The sequence below is a fragment of the Pseudophryne corroboree genome, chromosome 5, assembly GCF_028390025.1.
Source record: "Pseudophryne corroboree isolate aPseCor3 chromosome 5, aPseCor3.hap2, whole genome shotgun sequence".
Taxonomy (NCBI): domain Eukaryota; kingdom Metazoa; phylum Chordata; class Amphibia; order Anura; family Myobatrachidae; genus Pseudophryne; species Pseudophryne corroboree.
Window position 1 is genome coordinate 377,926,630 of NC_086448.1, and position 21,302 is coordinate 377,947,931.

The 21,302-nt window shown below is 45.8% G+C and overlaps 1 protein-coding gene across 2 annotated transcripts in view; it reads left to right on the forward strand.

Annotated features, from left to right (window-relative positions):
• PKD1L1 (polycystin 1 like 1, transient receptor potential channel interacting) overlaps positions 1-21,302 on the forward strand; it is a 608,224-nt gene that overhangs the window by 318,547 nt on the left and 268,375 nt on the right. For both annotated transcript variants that reach the window (XM_063922691.1, XM_063922693.1), the window contains exons 28-29: positions 7,123-7,315; positions 11,994-12,077. In XM_063922691.1, the coding sequence (XP_063778761.1) occupies positions 7,123-7,315; positions 11,994-12,077 (277 nt within the window). The remainder of the gene's footprint in view (positions 1-7,122; positions 7,316-11,993; positions 12,078-21,302) is intronic.

The following is a 21,302-nucleotide window of genomic DNA, read 5'->3' on the forward strand; positions in this document are numbered from 1 at the left end:
GCTACCACTGGAGTGAAAGCACCGCCAGCTTTCAAAAGTGACCAAAACATCAGCCAGAAAGCATAGGAGCTGAGAAGTGGTCTGTGGTCACCACCTGCAGAACAACTCCTTTATTGGGGTGTCTTGCTAATTGCCTATAATTTCCACCTGTTGTCTATTCCATTTGCACAACAGCATGTGAAATTGATTGTCAATCAGTGTTGCTTCCTAAGTGGTCAGTTTGATTTCACAGAAGTGTGATTGACTTGGAGTTACATTGTGTTGTTTAAGTGTTCCCTTTATTTTTTTGAGCAGTGTGTATATATATATTGTAACACTGTAGGGGTGCAAGGTGCCTTTTCCTGGGGAATATGGCAGCACGCAGCAGCTGAGGAGCAACACAAGTCCAGTTTCTGGTACAACTGACCCCGGCCAGTTTTATTGAAACAGAAAATAAAACAAACCCCAAAATAAAAATACCTTGCCTGTCCGGCACTAACTAAACATAAGACGTTCCTAACTGTCACTAAACAAAACACAGAGTTCTTCAGTACATACTGTATAGCTTACTTGCATCAGAAAGCGTGTCTCTCACACACAGATCCTGCAGCCTTCCCAGGCAGTCTGCCCATACTAATCAGGTTAGAAGCACTATATCACTCTTACACAGCTGAAACCCTGATTAGCCCTCTGTGAGGCCAAAGACCCGAACTGGGCCCAATGTCTAGAACTTGCCTTATCTCTCTCTCAGAGCCTTTACCCAGCTTTTACAGCAAACTGAAAAGGTTCAGACAAAACAAAAAGCATTTTTCCTAGAAGTTAACATTTTCTAAAACATGTAAGACAAGAACCTGGGACAAATATACCTGCCCTCAAACACTATCCCAGTGTTCTTGTCACATATCCCCCTCCCCTGTTTCGACCTAGGGGCCGGAACACTTGTAGCCCCCAAACAGAAGATGCGAGACAATGCATCTGCGTTGGCCAATTGTGTTCCCGGTCTATGTTCGACAGTAAACTTAAAGTCCTGCAACGCTAGAAACCATCTAGTTACACGAGCATTCTTGCCTCTATTTACATACATCCATTTTAAAGGGGCATGGTCTGTCACTAGTCTGAATTGTCTACCCAAGAGGTAATATCTCAAGGTATCTAGTGCCCACTTAATGGCCAAAGCCTCCTTTTCCACAATGGCATACCTTTTTTCATGCTCATTGAGTTTCCTACTCAAATAAATGATAGGGTGTTCGTCCCCATCTCTGGTTTGGGACAGCACAGCACCTATCCCTACCTCTGAGGCATCTGTCTGTACCACAAATTCTTTTGAAAAATCTGGTGTTATCAACACCGGTTGTGAACACAAAGCCACTTTTAACGCTTGGAACGCCTTTTCTGCATCAGGGTTCCATTTCACCACATTTGACTGCTTCCCTTTGGTAAGGTCTGACAACGGCACCGCTGTGGTCGCAAAATTAGGAATAAACCGTCTATAGTACCCAGTAATTCCCAAAAAAGCCCTTACCTGTTTTTTATTCACTGGACGAGGCCAGTTTTGAATAGCATCAACTTTATTCAATTGGGGCCTAATCAGACCTCTGCCTATGGTGAAGCCCAAGTATTTGACCTCCTCCATTGCGAGGCAGCACTTCTTTGGGTTAGCAGTTAACCCTGCCTCTCTGATTGAGTCCAGTACTGCTTGTACTTTAACCAAATGTGACCCCCAGTCTGTACTGTGAATTACCACATCATCCAAATAGGCAGCTGCATATTTTCTATGGGGCCTCAAAATTTTATCCATCGCCCGTTGAAAGGTTGCTGGAGCCCCATGCAACCCAAAGGGTAACATCTTATACTGGTACAGCCCCTCCGGAACCGAAAAGGCTGTTTTTTCTTTGGCGCTATCAGATAAAGGTATTTGCCAGTAACCTTTGGTCAGGTCCAATGTGGTGAGAAACCTGGCTGTTCCCAGCCTTTCTACAAGCTCATCCACACGGGGCATGGGGTATGCGTCAAACTTGGACACCTCATTTAACTTACGAAAGTCATTACAGAAGCGTATGCTACCGTCGGGCTTCGGGATGAGCACTATGGGACTGGACCACTCACTGTTAGACTCCTCTATGACTCCAAGTTCTAACATGGTTTTAACTTCCTTAGAAATAGCTTCTCGCTGAGCTTCAGGAATCCTATATGGCTTTAAATGAACCCTGACCCCTGGTTCTGTGACAATGTCATGTTTTATTATGGTCGTTCGGCCAGGCAGCTCTGAAAATACCTCCCTATTTTGGATGAGAAATTCTTTAACCTGATTGTTCTGATCAGCTGATAATGTCTCTGACACCTTCACTGCGGGAAGCAACCGGGGTGAAGACACCGAAGGGCAAGGCTCCGCTGACAGAGACAACCTATCTTTCCAGGGTTTGATTAAGTTAACATGGTAGATCTGTTCGGGTTTTCTCTTTCCCGGCTGGTATACTTTGTAATTAACCTCATTCATTTTTTCCCTAATCTCAAATGGACCCTGCCATTTAGCTAGGAATTTGCTTTCCACAGTGGGTACCAAAACAAGAACTCTATCTCCAGGAGCAAATTCCCGTATCTTGGCACTCCGGTTATAGACCCTCTGTTGAGCACTTTGGGCCTGTTCCATGTGCTCTCTGACAACAGGTACCACGGCTGCAATCCTATCCTGCATTTGTGTTACATGCTCAATAACGCTTCTATAAGGAGTGGGCTGTCCTTCCCACGTCTCTTTGGCAACATTCAACAGCCCTCTGGGGTGTCTACCATACAACAAATCAAATGGAGAAAACCCCGTAGAGGACTGAGGAACTTCTCTGATGGCCATTAACAAGTAGGGCAACAAACAATCCCAGTTTTTCCCATCTCTCTCAACAACCTTTTTTAACATACTTTTTAATGTTTTATTAAACCTTTCCACCAACCCGTCAGTTTGGGGATGGTAGATGGACGTCCTGAGGTGAGTGACCTTAAATAACTTGCACAATTCTTTCATGATCCTTGACATAAATGGAGTACCTTGGTCAGTCAAAATTTCTTTTGGTATTCCCACTCTACTAAATACCTGCACCAGCTCCCTAGCTATCGCCTTGGTTGTGATAGTGCGTAAAGGGACAGCCTCAGGATATCGAGTGGCATAGTCCATAATTACCAGGATATACTGATGGCCCCGAGCAGACTTTAACAAGGGCCCCACGAGATCCATGGCTATTCTGTCAAACGGGACCTCTATAATAGGCATGGGAACTAGTGGGCTCCTGAAATGGGGTCTAGGGGCATGATACTGGCATTCAGGACAGGAAGAACAATATTCAGACACTTCTTTATAAACCCCTGGCCAAAAGAACCTTTGTAAAACTCTTTCAGTGGTTTTTTCTGCCCCTAAATGTCCTGCGGTAACGTGACTATGAGCTAAATCTAGTACCGTTCTCCGATAAGGCTGGGGAACTACCAGCTGTTCCACCACATCCTCACCCCTTTTGACAATGTGGTACAAGAGCTCATTACAGATGGCCATGTGGGGATACGTAACCCTGTCACCTGGTACCACAGGTTCCCCATTAACAATCTTAACATTCTCTCTAGCCTTTATTAAGGTAGGATCCTTTAACTGTTCAGACGCAAACAGATCCTTCTTTACCTCCAGGTCAGGCACGCTTTCAGTTCTAACTACTATGTCTCTGTTCCCGGCAAGAGGGTCCTCACTGGACTCCCCATCTGTCACTTCCCCAGCCAAACTAGCAAAAGGCAAAGGGCCAGAAAGTTCCGAAGACCCACGTACATCCATAAAATCACCGGTATTATCAACTGGCTTTTTACTTCTCACATCTGTTGATAACCGTGATTCCCACAGTTTCCAAAAATGAGGAAAATCCCTCCCTATTATGGCCTCATGCACCAAGGTAGGGACCAGTCCCACTTTAACCATTGCTGACCCACAACAAGTTTCTATATTCACCTCAGCAGTGGCATAATGTTGGGTATCCCCATGTATGCAAGTTACCCCAATAGGTATTTGCTGGACCTTTAAGGGGTTCACTAACCCAGCTTTCACGAGGGTAACTAAACTTCCTGAATCTAGCAAGGCCTCTACCCGGTTACCTTCTAAGAACACATCACACATTTGTTTTTCCAGCTCAGGTGAAGGTACCACAGTACAGGCTAACCTAGCAAAGAAAGACATTCTGCGACATTCGAAGGCAGCATCACATTGCATGGGTTCTTGCGTGACTGGGCAATTGGCAATAACATGACCTGGCATACCACACCTAAAACATTTAACCACACGATTATCAACCCGTTTGGGCAGCATAGACCGTTCTAGCCCCATTGGCCTGTTTCCAGGGCCAGTGTTTACAGTCTCTCCAGCCTTGCGTTCTCTTAACCGCCCAGCAACGTTTTCCCACGGAACAGTCTTACCAGTCTTTACTGAAGGGCGCTGTCGAGGATCTATGGGTTGCTGGGTGGTCATCAGTAGTTCCTCTGCTGCCAAATACCTCTCTACCATGTCCACTAATTGGTCAGCAGTACCCGGGTTTCCATGGCTCACCCACTTGCGCAGGACCATGGGCAAAGATCTCAAGTAGCGATCCATGACGACTCTTTCCACCATCTGGGGACCAGTTAATGTCTCTGGCTGTAGCCATTTTTTTGTTAGCTGAATAAGGTCGTGCATCTGGGAGCGCGGAGGCTTCTCCATGGCGTACAGCCAACGGTGCACCCGTTGTGCTCGTACTGACAGCGTGACTCCCAGGCGGGTCAGGATCTCAGTCTTTAGTTTATCATAGTCCCGAGCCTCAGCAGGGCTTAAATCAAAGTAAGCTTTTTGGGGCTCACCTGACAGGAAAGGTGCCAGCAGACTGGCCCACTGTGCTTTCGGCCAGTTCTCACGCTCGGCAGTCCTTTCAAACGTGGTCAGATAGGCCTCCACATCATCAGCCTCTGTCATTTTCTGCAGGAAGTGACTGGCTCGTATAGAACTAGAGCTGGTTGGAGCACTGACGGCCACATCTCCAACCCGAGCTGCAAGTCTCTGCACCACTTCTGCTAAGGCCTCTCTATCCTGACGCTGTTGCCTGTAAAGTTCATCAACAACTGCCTGCTGTTGTCTCTTATTTTCCTCCATTGCCACCTGCTGCTGTCTGTTGGCCTCCTGCTGTAGTCTCCAATTTTCCTCCATTGCCACCTGCTGCTGTCGGTTGGCCTCCTGCTGAGCCGCTGTAGCTTGCAGCAAGGCTTTAAGCAGATCCTCCATGTCAACAGATTTTTCAGGCGGCTTTGCAGCTGCTTTCACCCAGGACATATATCAAACCCTCAGGGGTGAGTCTCAGTAACTTCACACTGGGCTGTATCTGCATAAACCACCGTTTTCTGCAGGCCTCACAAAGCTGCTGCTTTCACTTATGCGCAGAACGGCCTGCTCGCATTCTCCACCAAGTTGTAACACTGTAGGGGTGCAAGGTGCCTTTTCCTGGGGAATATGGCAGCACGCAGCAGCTGAGGAACAACACAAGTCCAGTTTCTGGTACAACTGACCCCGGCCAGTTTTATTGAAACAGAAAATAAAACAAACCCCAAAATAAAAATACCTTGCCTGTCCGGCACTAACTAAACATAAGACTTTCCTAACTGTCACTAAACAAAACACAGAGTTCTTCAGTACATACTGTATAGCTTACTTGCATCAGAAAGCGTGTCTCTCACACACAGATCCTGCAGCCTTCCCAGGCAGTCTGCCCATTCTAATCAGGTTAGAAGCACTATATCACTCTTACACAGCTGAAACCCTGATTAGCCCTCTGTGAGGCCAAAGACCCGAACTGGGCCCAATGTCTAGAACTCGCCTTATCTCTCTCTCAGAGCCTTTACCCAGCTTTTACAGCAAACTGAAAAGGTTCAGACAAAACAAAAAGCATTTTTCCTAGAAGTTAACATTTTCTAAAACATGTAAGACAAGAACCTGGGACAAATATACCTGCCCTCAAACACTATCCCAGTGTTCTTGTCACAATATATATATATATATATATATATATATATATATACATATTTATAATATTCAAGTGCAGTATGTGTTTTGGAAAAGCAGATAAATGACAAAGCAATAACCACACAAAAAATACACCGTCTTGCCTTCAGTTCACTCTCTTGTAATTCCAGTTCACATTTTTATTATCCCACTTTGGGCAGGGGTGCCGAGAAAGTGGGGGGAGGGGGAGCGGATACGGATTACCATGGCCTGGCATTGTTTGAAGGCTTGGCATGCTGTGGATTAGGAGAAATGTCCCCTTCAGCAGCAGCAGGTAATTTCTCCTCCTCCACAGCTGGTCATGTATTTTACATTTTCTTTCTGAAGGGGCATGGTCACACTCCTCAGAATTTGGGCAGTCCCTTGTCTCTCCCAGGCCCGCACTTTGTCTCTGCGGCCCTGACTTTGGGTAGATTTTATTCAATGAGTAAGAGTTGTCACTCATAATGGTAGGCACAAATGTGTGGTTTTGTATGCAGCGTAATCAATGTATTTTGTATTTTACTGAGCATTGGTGAAAATAATTTACAAATAAAGCCTACTAATATAGGGCCTAATTCAGTAAGGAACCTATCAGGGATGCGTTCGCATACTGAAGCCTCTGTGAGGTGTGCTCACGCGCAGGAGCCACACTGCATGTGCGCACACAGTGACATGCGACGGCATCTCACTTATGCAAATGCCTCTGCCTGGTGATTTGGGGCATCAACGCAGCGTTTAGGGAGCGGCTTTGTGCTGTTGGGGGGGAGCGGCCCGGACAACACAGGCGTGTCCGGACCGTTTGCGGGGCGGTCCACTCTGGCTGCGTGATATCACACGCAGGCACTGCGATCCGAAACATGGCTGCCCGGTGAGGCAGGGGGCAACCCTAAACATGTGAGCGCTTTGTTTAGCGGGAGGGGGCATGACCCGGCATGCGGGGCGGCCTTGTCATGTGTTGGGCGTCCCCCCGCGTGTTAGTGGAATGAGTTGTAGTTGTGCAAATTTTCGCTCAACTACAACTCATGCTGAATCAGGTCCGTAGTAAGTTACATTTTCTCTTAATGTGCAAAAATATACAATCAGAGTGATATCTCTTTGTCCACACCATATAGATACAGGATATAGTTACCTGGCATTGATGGATGCAGACTACAAGAGGCACCCCAAAAATAAATATATATCCAAAGTGATAAATTATACAGTTGATGTGCAGTGGACACAGTGTTTATATTGGCAGAATAGACATTGGGATTTAGAAGACTGTTCTCCTCAGAAGGGAACCACAGCAGCAGTGCTCACTTGCAGGTAAGGTGGTTCCCAAGCAACCAATGCAATCAATATATTTTGTGTGTATGGATAAAGTTATTTATTGACTGTAGCTCAAGCTTGTTAGTGTTTGCAATATTTAACTATTCAGCATCAATGTACACCACCTGTAAATATTACATGTGCAGTAATTGTATTAATATTCTTCTTATTTATTTAGTATAGGTTAGGCTGCTATGCCATTAAGGTTGCTATGGTGATTTGTATTTTAAGTTTTTAGTTTTAAAGTGTTATGAGTTTTTAACAGCAGGGAAACATAGTAAAAGCAAACACAACTATAAAAGGACTCATTTCAGGCAAAAAATGTGATTTCACTAACACTCCTCATCAAATACCTGGGGGTGTACTTACTAAAATGCGGGTGTATGGGAGTGGAGATGGTGCCCATAGCAGCCAATCAGATTCTATTTTTCATTTATCTACCACCTTCTAGAAGATAATCTGATTGGTTGCTACGGGCACTTCTCTAAACCCGCACTTTAGTAAATATACCCTCTGCTGTCTGTTTTATCTGTTCACTCTACACTTAATAACCTGTTTGGACGCTGCAAGAATTTACCACTTCACTTGCAACTAGTTGCACATTCTTTCTGTTTACAAGAAATATCTGAATGTACTGTATATCTGTACCAATGACATTTTGCATTTATTCCCTTGAAAGTCCTGTCTAAATTACCTTAGCTTTTTTAACAACCCTCATTTACTTTAACTTCTAACATTGGGGGTAATTCTGAGTTGATCGCAGCAGGAATTTTGTTAGCTGTTGGGCAAAACCATGTGCACTGCAGGGGAGGCAGATATAACATGTGCAGAGAGATAGATTTGGGTGTGGTGTGTTCAATCTGCAATCTAAATTGCAGAGTAAAAATAAAGCAGCCAGTATTTACCCTGCACAGAAACAAAATAACCCACCCAAATCTGACTCTCTCTGCAAATGTTATATCTACCTCCCCTGCAGTGCACATGGTTTTGCCCAACTGCTAACAAAGTTCCTGCTGCGATCAACTCAGAATTACCCCCATAGTCAACTTTAATATACAGTTTGTACATGCATAAAATCTCCACATGTATGCACTTAATGCATTTACTAACACTGTACATTTACCTGCATCTCAGCATATCTACTGCACTGTCTCTCTCATACAACCTCCACTCCTACTTCCAATTTGTCTCCCCCCTATTTACCACTTCCACAACATATTGTAGTCTACTCCTCCTCCTCTATCCCCTCCTCTGTCTGCCTTCTACCCCTCTGCTTCTCCTGTTACTCCAGTTTCATTCAATATTTAATCACCATTCAGTCCTGCTCTCTCCCTCCTTATCCTGTCAACTCGCACTCTCTCCATCCACATCACAGTAAACTTCTTCTCTACCCACCAAGTGCAGTTTCCATTGTTACTGTAGCTCAGGCACCTGCACCATCATTACACTCTCTTCATCTCTGCCCTTCAAATTAACCTCACCCCCACGCTACAACCCTAAAAGTATCATTCACATCTCTACCACTAACTCAGTCCCTCTCTCCTGTGCCCTCTAGAATTCCAGATCTATCTGTTATAAATTGGTCCCCACCCATGACCTTTTCATCTCCATCTCCCTGAATCTCTTAACCATTACTGAAACCTGAAACCCCTCTGACACCACTTCTCCCGTAGCTCTCTCCTCTTGGGCCTCACATTCTCTTATACCCACTGACTTGGGGGCCACCATCGTTGTGGTGTTCTATCCTCTAGTTACTCCTACCACTCATACCGTCAGAACAATCCCTTACATTCTCTACATTTGATGGTTCATGCTATATGCCAATTCCAATCTGTTCACTTTTGAGTAGCTGTCATATACTCCCTTCTCCTACAAGCCCTACATTGGCTCCCCTTCCTCTTGAGAACCCAGTTCAAGCTTCTCACACTCACAAAGCCCTGACCCATTACTGTCCCATTAACATCTATGACCTCATCTCCCTTCACGCTCTTGCCCACCCTCTTCGCTCCTTAAATGAATGCCACCTATCCTACCAACTGATTACTTTCTCCCATTCCCACCTTAAAGAGTTTTCCTTTGCTGCTCCTTACCTCTGGAAAATTCTCTGCTTCACCCTATCATGGTCTCCACCTCTCTACAAATTACACAATGTAATAAACCCCATTACACTGCACAGGGTCGCACATGATATCTTCTGGTTGGCCCTACAGTGCGGGCAACCAGAAGATGACGCATGCGACCCGCAGGAGTGCGCAATATTGGGTACATATTAGATGATCAGCATGATTTGTTGTTCTGGTACGGAAAACTGTGCTGATATCGTCTAAGTGTGTACCTGGCCTAACTGCATAAGCCAAAAAGAAGCTATAGTCACAGAGACTACAGCTTCATATTGGTCCTTTCACTCACATCCAGCACCACAGCCAGTGGCGTAACTATCGTGAGTGTAGGGGATGCAGCTTCTATAGGACCAGGGCTAACTCCAGGGCCCGAAGCTCCCCTGCACCCAGTTGAGAACAAGAGAGAGACACGCTCAGTCGGCTCAGGCTCATTGTCTTTTTATAACACTGGCCATGGCTGTACCAGAGAAGGGGAGGTCCATCCTCAAGCAAAGCATCGCCTGTGCACTGGCCAGAAATCTAAAGTTCCTTCCATTTGCCTGTGGCTGCCGAAGCCCCACCCACCTGTGGCACCTGAAGCCCGCCCACCCGCGGCACCTGAAGCCCTGCCTTCACTTTGGCTGATGGCCACCCATTCACTCCCAGTAACTGACTGAGTTACGAGCTGGCCATGGTCACTTAAGATCTGAGAAAATGGGATCTTAAGAGGCTGAGGAATGCTACAGGTCAGTGAAATGTCTGGTGCTGCTCTACCTGTGTTACCATCTTACCCTGGTGCTCTGTATGTTGTGTTCTGCCCCCATCTCTGCTGCTCTGGTTGACTCCAATTTACAGGTTTAGTTGTACTCCAATTTCTTTTGCTCTTCATAAACTTCATCTCCAGACCCATGAGAATCTTTCATGTGGGGGCAAATGTGTGTTGTTGTTTTTTTTAACCTCTCGGTGCCAATGGTAGGGGGGTGGCTCTTTCAAGATTTTTCTATGGAGCCCACAGAGTTATAGTTACTCCTAGAATCCTGACACCTAGGTAAGAATAATAACCCTCTCCCAACCCTAACCCTAATCTTCCCTTCACACAGCCTAACCCTAACCCTCCTTTCCCGCAGCCTAACCCTCCCTTTCTGCAGCCTAACCCTTCCTTCCCGCTGCCTATCCCTAACCCTCCCTTCCTACAGCCTAATGAAGCCTAATCCTTCCCGGCATACTTAGGTTCAGGTTGTCAGATGTCGGGTCTCCGGCGCCAGGATTCTAATGGGTGTCGGGATTCTGGCACCAGTCTTCTGACCGCCGGCATTCCAAACATTCCATTTAAGGGGGGACATCTAATAGATAAGAGGGTGCTCTGCTACTGAAACAAAGGAGCCCAGGAACAAAATGTTTCAGGATTCATTTCCATGGACTTCACTAAAATGAATAACAGACAGGGCCGTCTTTTTGTATGGGCTCAATGGGCAGTTGCCCAAGGGCCCTGGGAGTATAAGGGCCCTAGGCTGAAAATTGAGGGTTCCCTTTTTTCCAGGGGTACCAGATTTCTGAAAATCAGCACTGGGGAGATATCTGACTTCAAAGCAGTTGTCTCCATCCTAGCCTGTTAATTGCTCTTCCCAGCCAGATACAGTATCTCAGGTTCTGCCTGACTAGAGTTTTCTGAGGGTATATTCCAAACGCTGGTGGACTGTGGTAGCTTGTCACTACTGTGCCCAGAACCAGAGATATCATCCTTCCAGCAACTGGTCCCTGCTCCAGCTCCTCATGCCTGGTATGTAGTTATATATTTTCATTGGTGGATTGCTCTGGATCCTGAACTCTGATCCCCAAGTCCAGGGTACCCCCTGAAAGGTGGGACTCTCTAGGTTTTTATGCCAAGCTAAGAGATCTGTTTACAGGAACTGGAGATATCTGCAGTCAAGCAAGCTGCCCTCCCACTGGAAAATTATGAATATTAAGCCCAATGGCCCCTTCTACAGTTTAGTGTTCTCCCGCCGGCCCCATCTCCCACTATCTGTGCAGAAAAGCAGTAATTAGTAGAAATTACTGCTTCAGGTCCTACATGCAGAGCGTCAGATAGAAGACCCCCTACCGCCCGCGGGACATCAAATCTGCTCAAGATATCACCCCCCATAGCACCCCCCACCCCTACCGCTGGAGGATGGTAGGGGCCCCAGTGCATTGCTTTGCCCAGGGGCCTACACTGCTTTTAAGATGGCCCTGATAAGGGAATGCTACTTAATGTATATTAGCCGTTCTAAGACTTTCACCTTCTGTACAATTTAGTCCTAGTGTCTCCTACATTAGCAAATCTGTTATAAAGCATTTAATATGGTACTTCATGTATAGTAAATACAGCGCACAATTCTAAATTTTGTATCTAGATACACTGTATTTACATGATATTTACCTAAAAGCTAAAAGAAAATTAATACTACTTTGGCGTGTGTGTGTGTATTTTTTATGTTGTTTAAAATTATTCATTATTCTTTCTATATGATGCATGCATGAGGATTAGCATGTTACAATTTTTGCTTCCAGAATTAACATAATGTTTTGGTTTGTAGCTGTACACGTCTAGGACTATACACCACTGCGAGCAGCCAAGTGTCTTTCTACTTTAGCATGGAAGATGTCACACAATTTTTAAGGTAATGTTCACGTCTTATGCTTCATTTTTTTTAATACAACAAGCAATATGATACTCTACTAGTGATCTGAGGGCTTTTTCTTCCTAGAAATAGCTTGTTGTGCAAAATCTTAATGAGTATGAGTAACATCCTTTATACATAGGAAAATAACAAAGTAGTCACTACACTTGATGGAAAGAAATTCTTTAGAAAAAAATGTAGAAATAAAATAAAAAAATGTAAATAAAAATAAAGAATAAAACTTCCAAGCCTACTACTTATTGGCCCTCATTCCGAGTTGTTCACTCGCTAGCTGCTTTTAGCAGCATTGCACACGCTAAGCCGCCGCCCTCTGGGAGTGTATCTTAGCTTAGCAGAATTGCGAACGAAAGATTAGCAGAATTGCGAATAGACATTTCTTAGCAGTTTCTGAGTAGCTCCAGACTTACTCAGCCATTGCGATCAGTTCAGTGCTTTTCGTTCTTGGTTTGACGTCACAAACACACCCAGCGTTCGCCCAGACACTCCCCCGTTTCTTCAGACACTCCCGCGTTTTTTCCAGACACGCCAGCGTTTTTCCGCAGAGTCCCATAAAACGGCCAGTTTCCACCCAGAAACACCCACTTCCTGTCAATCACAGTACGATCACCAGAACGATGAAAAATCCTCGTTATGCCATGAGTAAAATACCTAACTTTTGTGTAAAATAACTAAGCGCATGCGCTCTGCGAACCCTGTGCATGCGCAGTAAGCGACTAATCGCAATATAGCGAAAATCGGCAACGAGCGAACAACTCGGAATGACCCCCATTATACGAAACAACAAAGCTCATAAGTACTGGATGAAATAATTTTTATTTGTGATAGTATACAGATACTGTACATTTAATAAAATATACAGATACAATTGTTTAAAAAGAACCCAGAATAAATAACTGTAACAATAGCCAGTTCATAATATCAGCAGTTTGGCATAAAAAGACTTTCATTAGCCTCCATGTAGATCTTATTGTTCAAATCATACTTGCAAGAGACCTTAAGACCTCACTTAGCTTAGATTGCTATCGATACAGAAATAGCAATTTTCTCAATCCAGCTTCTGCTAAAATTCGCATGTAAAAAGCCTCCCAGGTAAAAGAGGCTGGCTAATGTGATTGGAAAATTGCGTATGCTGGGCCTAATTCAGACCTGGTCGCTGCAACGGCTGCGATCGCAGGCTGAAGCGCTATGTCGTGTGTGCACGTGCATCGGCCACACTGCACGTGCGCGCACAGTGAGATGACTGACAGGCATAGGTGGTCACGGGGCGGAGGGGTCATGCTGGCAGCATTTGGACAAACGGTCCAGACAACGCAGGCGCTGGTGCGGCAGCTGCGAACAGTAACATGGCGGGTAGCTGCCTGCCTTTGCAGGCAGGGAGCTACTCGCCAGCTACTCGCTGTGTGATGCTTTCGCACCTCTGCAGAGGGGGAATTAGGGCCTGGCATGCGGTGCGTCCCCCTGCATGTCAGAGATTTAGATTGGAAATGTGCATTTTCTGCAGTGGAGTACACTGGGGTTCCACAGGGATAACATCGGGGGTGTAGAGTTGGATCTTGATCCGAGGTAATAACAGGCTAAAAGTTTTGACTGTTCCCAGGATGGTTAGCGCCGCCTCCTCTATATCCCCGCCTCCAGACACTGGAGCTCAGTTTGTAAGTTGGTGCCTGCAGTGCAGGCAGCTAACAGGGAGGGCTGCGCTGAGCAGCCCTGAAAAGAGCTTTTAAGAAGACAGAAGACTTCAAGGGCTGCAGCATAGGCACTTAAAAGTGCTATATATCATTCTGACATATTATGCTGTGGCTCCCTCACCTACCTTGGTGGCATTGTATACTCCCGCGCCCTGGTTGCCGGGTACTTACAGCAGAGGGCTCCGGGTTTCCACTAGGGCACACACACTTGCCGCTGCTCTCCAGGATCGCGTGGCTGCATCAAGGGAGGAGGTAAGAGGGTCCCCGAGCGGGACCCGCTGCAAGTCATGATCCGGCATAGTCTTTAGGAGACGGACCGCACGCGCTGGCGTGGACACTGTGGCCGTACAGGGACCCCACTAGACCACCAGGGCAAGGGCACAGGTCGGATTACCTCATAATCCGTTTTACTAAGGCCCACAGTACTTGGTGGTGAAGTCCAGCAAGGGGATAAGTCTCTGAACGGTAGCCCCTCCCTGTCAGCGTTTGGGAACCATTACTCACATGCTGAGCTGACTTTGGGACTGCTGGGCAATGTCTCCTCTGTAAAGCCGCCCGCATCATCAGCGCTGAGGATTTACAGGACACTTAAGTATTCTACATGTCATTTAGACAGTGGGGGTCATTCCGAGTTGATCGCTCGTTGACGACTTTCGCAATGGAGCGATTAAGGCTAAAATGCGCATGCGCATGGTACGCAGTGCGCATGCGCTAAGTATTTTAACACATAACTTAGTAGATTTACTCACGTCGGAATGAAGAATTTTTATCGTTGAAGTGATCAGAGTGTGATTGACAGGAAGTGGGTGTTTCTGGGCGGAAACTGGCCGTTTTCTGAGAGTGTGCGGAAAAACGCAGGCTTACCAGGAAAAAACGCGGATGTGTCTGGAGAAACGGGGGAGTGGCTGGCCGAACGCAGGGCGTGTTTGTGACGTCAAACTAGGAACGAAACGATCTGAGCTGATCGCAATCTGTGAGTAGGTCTGGAGCTACTCAGAAACTGCTAAGAATTTTCTATTCGCAATTCTGCTAATCTTTCGTTCGCTATTCTGCTAAAATAAGATACACTCCCAGAGGGCGGCGGCCTAGCGTGTGCAATGCTGCTAAAATCTGCTAGCGAGCGATCAACTCGGAATGACCCCCCGTGTTAGTTATGAACAAGTGCATACATTCAGGGCAATTTAATACAAGTACCCTGGGATATACATCCAGTCTTTACTGTGCATTGTTATATCTATTTACATATATAGCATTACTTTGAAGTGCAGTTACTTAGTATAGCTAGTCCAGTGCAGTTTTATTGTTGTTTGTGATCATTTCTGCATTGTACATGTGACTGTGTGTGTGCCAATAGCTGCTGTGTGATTTCAATTCCATGTATCTCACATATACTGCTATCCCTATATTCTGTACCCTGAAGGGTGCTAAGTGCATCAGGGTTCTAATATAATATAGTGTTTCACAGGATATACTCTTGTGGTATTTTGCTCTGTGTATTACAGTCACCATATACCTCTTAAATCCTCCGTGTGTGCTCTGCTTGCAGTCACACTATACAGGGGGATTTCTGTCAGGTACTTTGGCCCTCATTCCGAGTCATTCGCTCGGTAATTTTCTTCGCATCGCAGCGTTTTTCTGCTTAGTACGCATGCGCAATGTTCGCACTGCGACTGCGCCAAGTAATTTTGCTATGAAGATAGTTTTTTTACTCACGGCTTTTTCTTCGCTCCGGCGAACGTAATGTGATTGACAGGAAATGGGTGTTACTGGGCGGAAACACGGCGTTTTATGGGCGTGTGGATGAAAACGCTACCGTTTCCGGAAAAAACGCAGGAGTGGCTGGAGAAACGGAGGAGTGTCTGGGCGAACGCTGGGTGTGTTTGTGACGTCAAACCAGAAACGACAAGCACTGAACTGATCGCAGATGCCGAGTAAGTCTGAAGCTACTCTGAAACTGCTAAGTAGTTTGTAATCGCAATATTGTGACTACATCGTTCGCAATTTTAAGAAGCTAAGATTCACTCCCAGTAGGCGGCGGCTTAGCGTGTGTAACTCTGCTAAAATCGCCTTGCGAGCGAACAACTCGGAATGAGGGCCTTTGTCTGCTTATATTGTACTGTTTTGCACTACGGTTACGCTTTCATATAATGTCAGCTAAACAGGGTGATAATTCTATGGCTGATCCTGCAACATGCAGTGCTGCTGCCATGGATGTCTCTGAAGAGAATATTGCAGCTGAGGGTTCATGTACTGGGTTTTTTATACCCCTCAGTCAGTCTACAGCAAAGGGGGTGAATCAAGACCCGCCATGGGCTGCATTTTCTAATTTACTGACTATGCTGGTAACTAGACTTGTGCCCCCTATGGGACCTTCTGTGTCATTACAGCCACATATTGGTGGTCATTCCGAGTTGTTCGCTCATTGACGATTTTTGCTATGCTGCGATTTGTTGCTAAATGCGCACGGTACGCAGCGTGCATGCGCTTAGTTATTTAACTAAAAACTTAGCAGTTTTGCTGTTGTTTGTGCGGCGCTTTTCAGTCGCACTGCTGATCGGTGAGTGATTGACAGGAAAGGGGCATTTCTGGGTGGTAACTGAGCGTTTTCCGGGAGTGTGCTAAAAACGCAGGCGTGCCAGGTAAAAACGCAGGAGTGGCTGGCCGAACGCAGGGTGTGTTTGTGACGTCAAACCAGGAACTAAACGGACTGAGGTGATCGCAATCTAGGAGTAGGTCTGGAGCTACTCAGAAACTTAATGCAAAAGAAAAAGAGGGGTGTTCCGCACTAGTAAAAAATAGCAGACAAAACCTTATTACAAGGTAAAATGTCCGTTACCAACCTTGGAAATATAACACTGATGTGTAGATGAAACCCTCAGTGGTGCTCCCAGAGTCAGTGGGGTTACATTGAAAAAAATCAAGAAGGAAAAAAGACTCTATGCTGGGGCACTCTTATTGAAAATATGAGACAGTAAAATTTAACCTTTATTATGGATCATATAAAATATAGTGTGACAGACAAGATAAGGTATTCCAAACACAAATATAAATACCAAGGTAATTTCAAATTAATAAACAGTAAATACCGCAAAAGATGAAAATGTATTATATAATCTCAGGAGTAGCTTAACATATGTCCGCTATCAACAGGTGGATAGCTGGAATCTCCTGTGATGATATCCCGTGAGTTAATCTAAGCACCATTGGATTGAAAGGTTTGTTGCCTAGTATGGTGTTGAACCACCTTCTGTATTAATGTCTGACAGTAGTGTCACCATAGGCATTTTAATGCAGCAGATTAGACAGGAGTGTATAATCTGCTGAGTTAATGAAAAATTAATTAATGATAACCAACAGATAGTGGATTGAATCATAAAGAAGTGATTTTAAAGACACAGCAGATTTGTGAAAAGATATGGACATTCATATATGAAGCATATAATAATAAATCTGTTCTTTCTATTGAAAGAGGAGAAAAAGAAAATTAGAGGAATGTTCCTGCTGCTTTCCAACCAAGTTTACTGCACCTGGTGTTCCTTGGCAGTCTCCCAAACAAGTACTGACCAGGCCTTCTATAGAAAGAACAGATTTATTATTATATGCTTCATATATGAATGTCCATATCTTTTCACAAATCTGCTGTGTCTTTAAAATCACTTTATGCTTCAATCCACTATCTGTTGGTTATCATTAATTAATTTTTCATTAACTCAGCAGATTATACACTCCTGTCTAATCCGCATACATTGATACAGAAGGTGGTTCAACACCATACTAGGCAACAAACCTTTCAATCCAATGGTGCTTAGATTAACTCACGGGATATCATCACAGGAGATTCCAGCTATCCACCTGTTGATAGTGGACATATGTTAAGCTACTCCTGAGATTATATAATACATTTGCATCTTTTGCGGTATTTACTGTTTATTAATTTTAAATTACCTTGGTATTTATATTTGTGTTTTGAATACCTTATCTTGTCTGTCACACTATATTTTATATGATCCATAATAAAGGTTAAATTTTACTGTCTCATTTTTTCAATAAGAGTGCCCCAGCATAGAGTCTTTCTTTTTCCTTCTTGATTTTTTCAATGCTGCCCAGAAACTGCAAGGAATTATTTATTAGCAGTTCTGCTAATCCTTCGTTCGCTATTTTGCTTTGCTAAGATACACTCCCAGAGGGCGGCGGCCTAGCGTTTGCAATGCTGCTAAAAGCAGCTAGCGAGCGAACAACTCGGAATGACCACCATAGTCCCTGCAGTTAATTCTTTGTCCTCTCAGTTACAGCAATTAAATCAGTCTTTGGCTAAGCAAAATCCTAACCCTCGCCTGCCTAAGACCAAGGGGTCATCTAAGTGGGCTATTACCTCCTCACAATCCACACATGTTTCAGATACTTCATCTGATGAAGATGGCTCATATACTGACCCCTCAGACACTGATGCAGCTGCTTCTGATGGGGAATCTACGGCACAAGTGGATGTTCCTGACCTCTTGGAGGCTATCAGTCTGATTCTTCAAATTGATGATGACGAAGAACCTCCAGCTACCTTTAAGAAACCAGATAAGTTCAAGCGTCAGAAGGTTAATAAATTAATTTTGCCCCACTCTTACCACTTGGTTGACATACGTCAAGAAACCTGGGAGTCTCCAGGAAAGAAATTCTCCCTGTCTAAAAAGATGCTAGCTCGTTATTCCCTCGCTGCAGAGTTAAGTAAAAATTGGGAAACACCGCCGCCGGTGGACTCACAAGTCGTGCATCTGGTGGTGTCCTCTGCTCTGCCTGTCACTACCATCATCTCTCTGAAGGAACCGACAGATAAGCATGTGAAGGGTTGCTTGAAGTCTATTTACACTCTTGCTGGAGCTGTGCAAAGGCCTACTATTGCGGCCTCTTCGGTTGCTAAAGCTATTGAGGCCTGGGTTCAGAAAGTTGAAGCGGAACTACCGTCTGATTTTCCTGATAATGCTAGACAGTGTCTTTCGTACATTATTACAACCTCTCATTATATTCAGGAGGAGGCATCTGATGCAGGTATCCTGGCGGCCAAAGCGTCTACTACGTCTATTCTGGCTCACCGGATATTCTGGTTGCGGTCCTGGTCTGTAGATCTGGACTCTAAAAAGATCTTGGAGGTGATCCCTTTTAAGGGAAACATACTTTTTGGGGAAGACCTCAATAAGATTGTTGCTGACTTAGCATCGGCTAAGACTGCATGTCTACCTAGTACTACACCTTTGGCCCCGAAGGGTAAGAGTACTTCCTTTCGTTCCTTTCGACCTCCAGGTAAAGCAAAGGGTCAGGCGTACCCGAAACAGACTCGCACTTCCAAACTCAATAAGCCTAAACCTAAACATGCCTGGGCTGCCTGTCAGCCTGCTTCCAAAACAGACAAGCCTGCCACATGACGGGGCGGGCCTCCCTCTGGGGGATCCCAGGGTGGGAGGCCGACTTCTACGGTTTGCTCATGTATGTTCACAGACCACTTCGGATGCCTGGGTAAGGGGAGTCGTCGCTCACGGATACCCCCTCACCAGTTTTGCTTGACAAACTTCCCTACGGATCTGGTGAAAGCAAAAACTCTCCATCTGGTGGTGCAATCCCTCCTGGACACGGGAGTGATAGTGCCGGTGCCTCTGACTCAGAGAGGCAGGGAGTACTATTCAACGCTGTTCCTAGTTCCGAAGCCAAATGGTTCATCCCGGCCCATTCTCAACCTCAGGTCTTTGAACAAGTTTGTGAAAGTTTCCAAATTCCATATGGAAACTCTTTGCTCTATTGTTCTGGCTTTGGAGCCCAAGGACTATATGGTGTCCCTGGACATACGGGATTCTTACCTGCATATACCTATTGCAGTGTTGCATTAGCAATACCTGTGGTTTGCTATTGGCAACATCCATTTTCAATTCCAGGCCTTACCTTTTGGTCTGACTACAGCTCCAAGGATTTTCACCAAGGTCATGGCAGTTATGACGGCTCTACTCCGCCGTCAGGGTATCAGGATCCTGCCGTATCTGGATGACTTGTTGATCCTGGTGAACTCCCCAGAGGTTCTCCTCCGTCATCTGGAGCTGACGTTCCAATTCCTGCAAGCCCACGGGTGGCTCATCAACTGGAATAAATCCTTGCTGGTTCCTGCTCAGAGCATGGTACACCTGGGGGCATTACTGGACACACAACCAATGGTTGTTTTTGTCTCCGGAGAAGGTCCTGAAACTTCAGGACAAGATAAGATGCTTCCTCTCTCGCCCACGTGTGTCGATACACTTGGCGATGCGAGTACTAGGCCTCATGGTGTTGGCTTTCGACATGGTGGAGTATGCTCAATTTCATTCCCGCCCTCTGCAGAAGTTGATACTTTCCGAGTGGGATGGCCTGCCTCACATGATCAGGACTCACATGGTCTCCTTGACTCCGGAGGTCCGCCTGTCACTGAGCTGATGGCTACAGTGCCAGCATTTGAGCATGGGTTGTCCCTTCTGGATCTCCAACTGGGTCCTTCTGATGACGGATGCCAGTCTGCGGGGGCGGGGGGGGGGGGGCGGTGTTGGAGCAACACTCTCTTCAGGGTCTGTGGACCAGGGATGAATCTTTCCCCCTAATAAACATTCTAGAATTGCGGGCAGTGTTCAATGCATTGACTCTAGCCCTGCCTCTGGTACGGAACAGACCTGTTCAAGTACAGTCAGACAATGCCACCACGGTGGCGTACACAAATCATCAAGGTGGCACTCGAAGCCACATGGCAATGATGGAAGTATCGAAAATCCTTCGTTGGGCGGAACGCCATCTGCCAGCTATATCGGCAGAGTTCATTACAGGAGTCCTCAACTGGGAAGCGGACTTCCTCAGTCGTCAGGACATACACGCCGGAGAGTGGAGCCTTCATCTGGAAGTCTTTCAATTCCTAGTGGACAAGTGGAGCCTACCAGATGTAGACCTGATGGGGTCTGGATGCAATCACAAGGTTCCGGCCTTCAGAGCAAGGACAAGGGATCCTCAAGCAGCGTTCGTGGATGCACTGGCAATTCCATGGAACTTTCGGCTGCCGTATGTGTTCCCTCCAGTGTCACTCCTGCCCAGGGTAATAAGGAAGTTCAAGCAAGAAGGAGGAATACTACTTCTACTCGCTCCAGTGTGGCCCAGACGGCATTGGTTCTCAGACCTGCAGAGTCTCTCGATAGAGCGTCCTCTTCTACTTCTGCAACGCCCAGACCTCCTCGTTCAGGGCCCTTGTGTCTACCAGGATTTGGCCTGGCTGGCTTTGAAGGCGTGGCTCTTAAAGCTTCCGTACTGAGGGCCAAAGGATTTTCTGAGGCGGTCATTCAAACCATGTTACAGGCCCGTAAACCAGCGTCTGCTCGGATTTATCTTAAGGTCTGGAATTCTTACTTCGTCTGGTGTGCGACTAACCATTATGACGCATACAAGTTCAGTACTGCCAAGCTTTTGGCTTTCCTGCAACAGGGCCTGCACTTAGGCCTTCGTCTGGCCTCTCTCAAGGTTCATA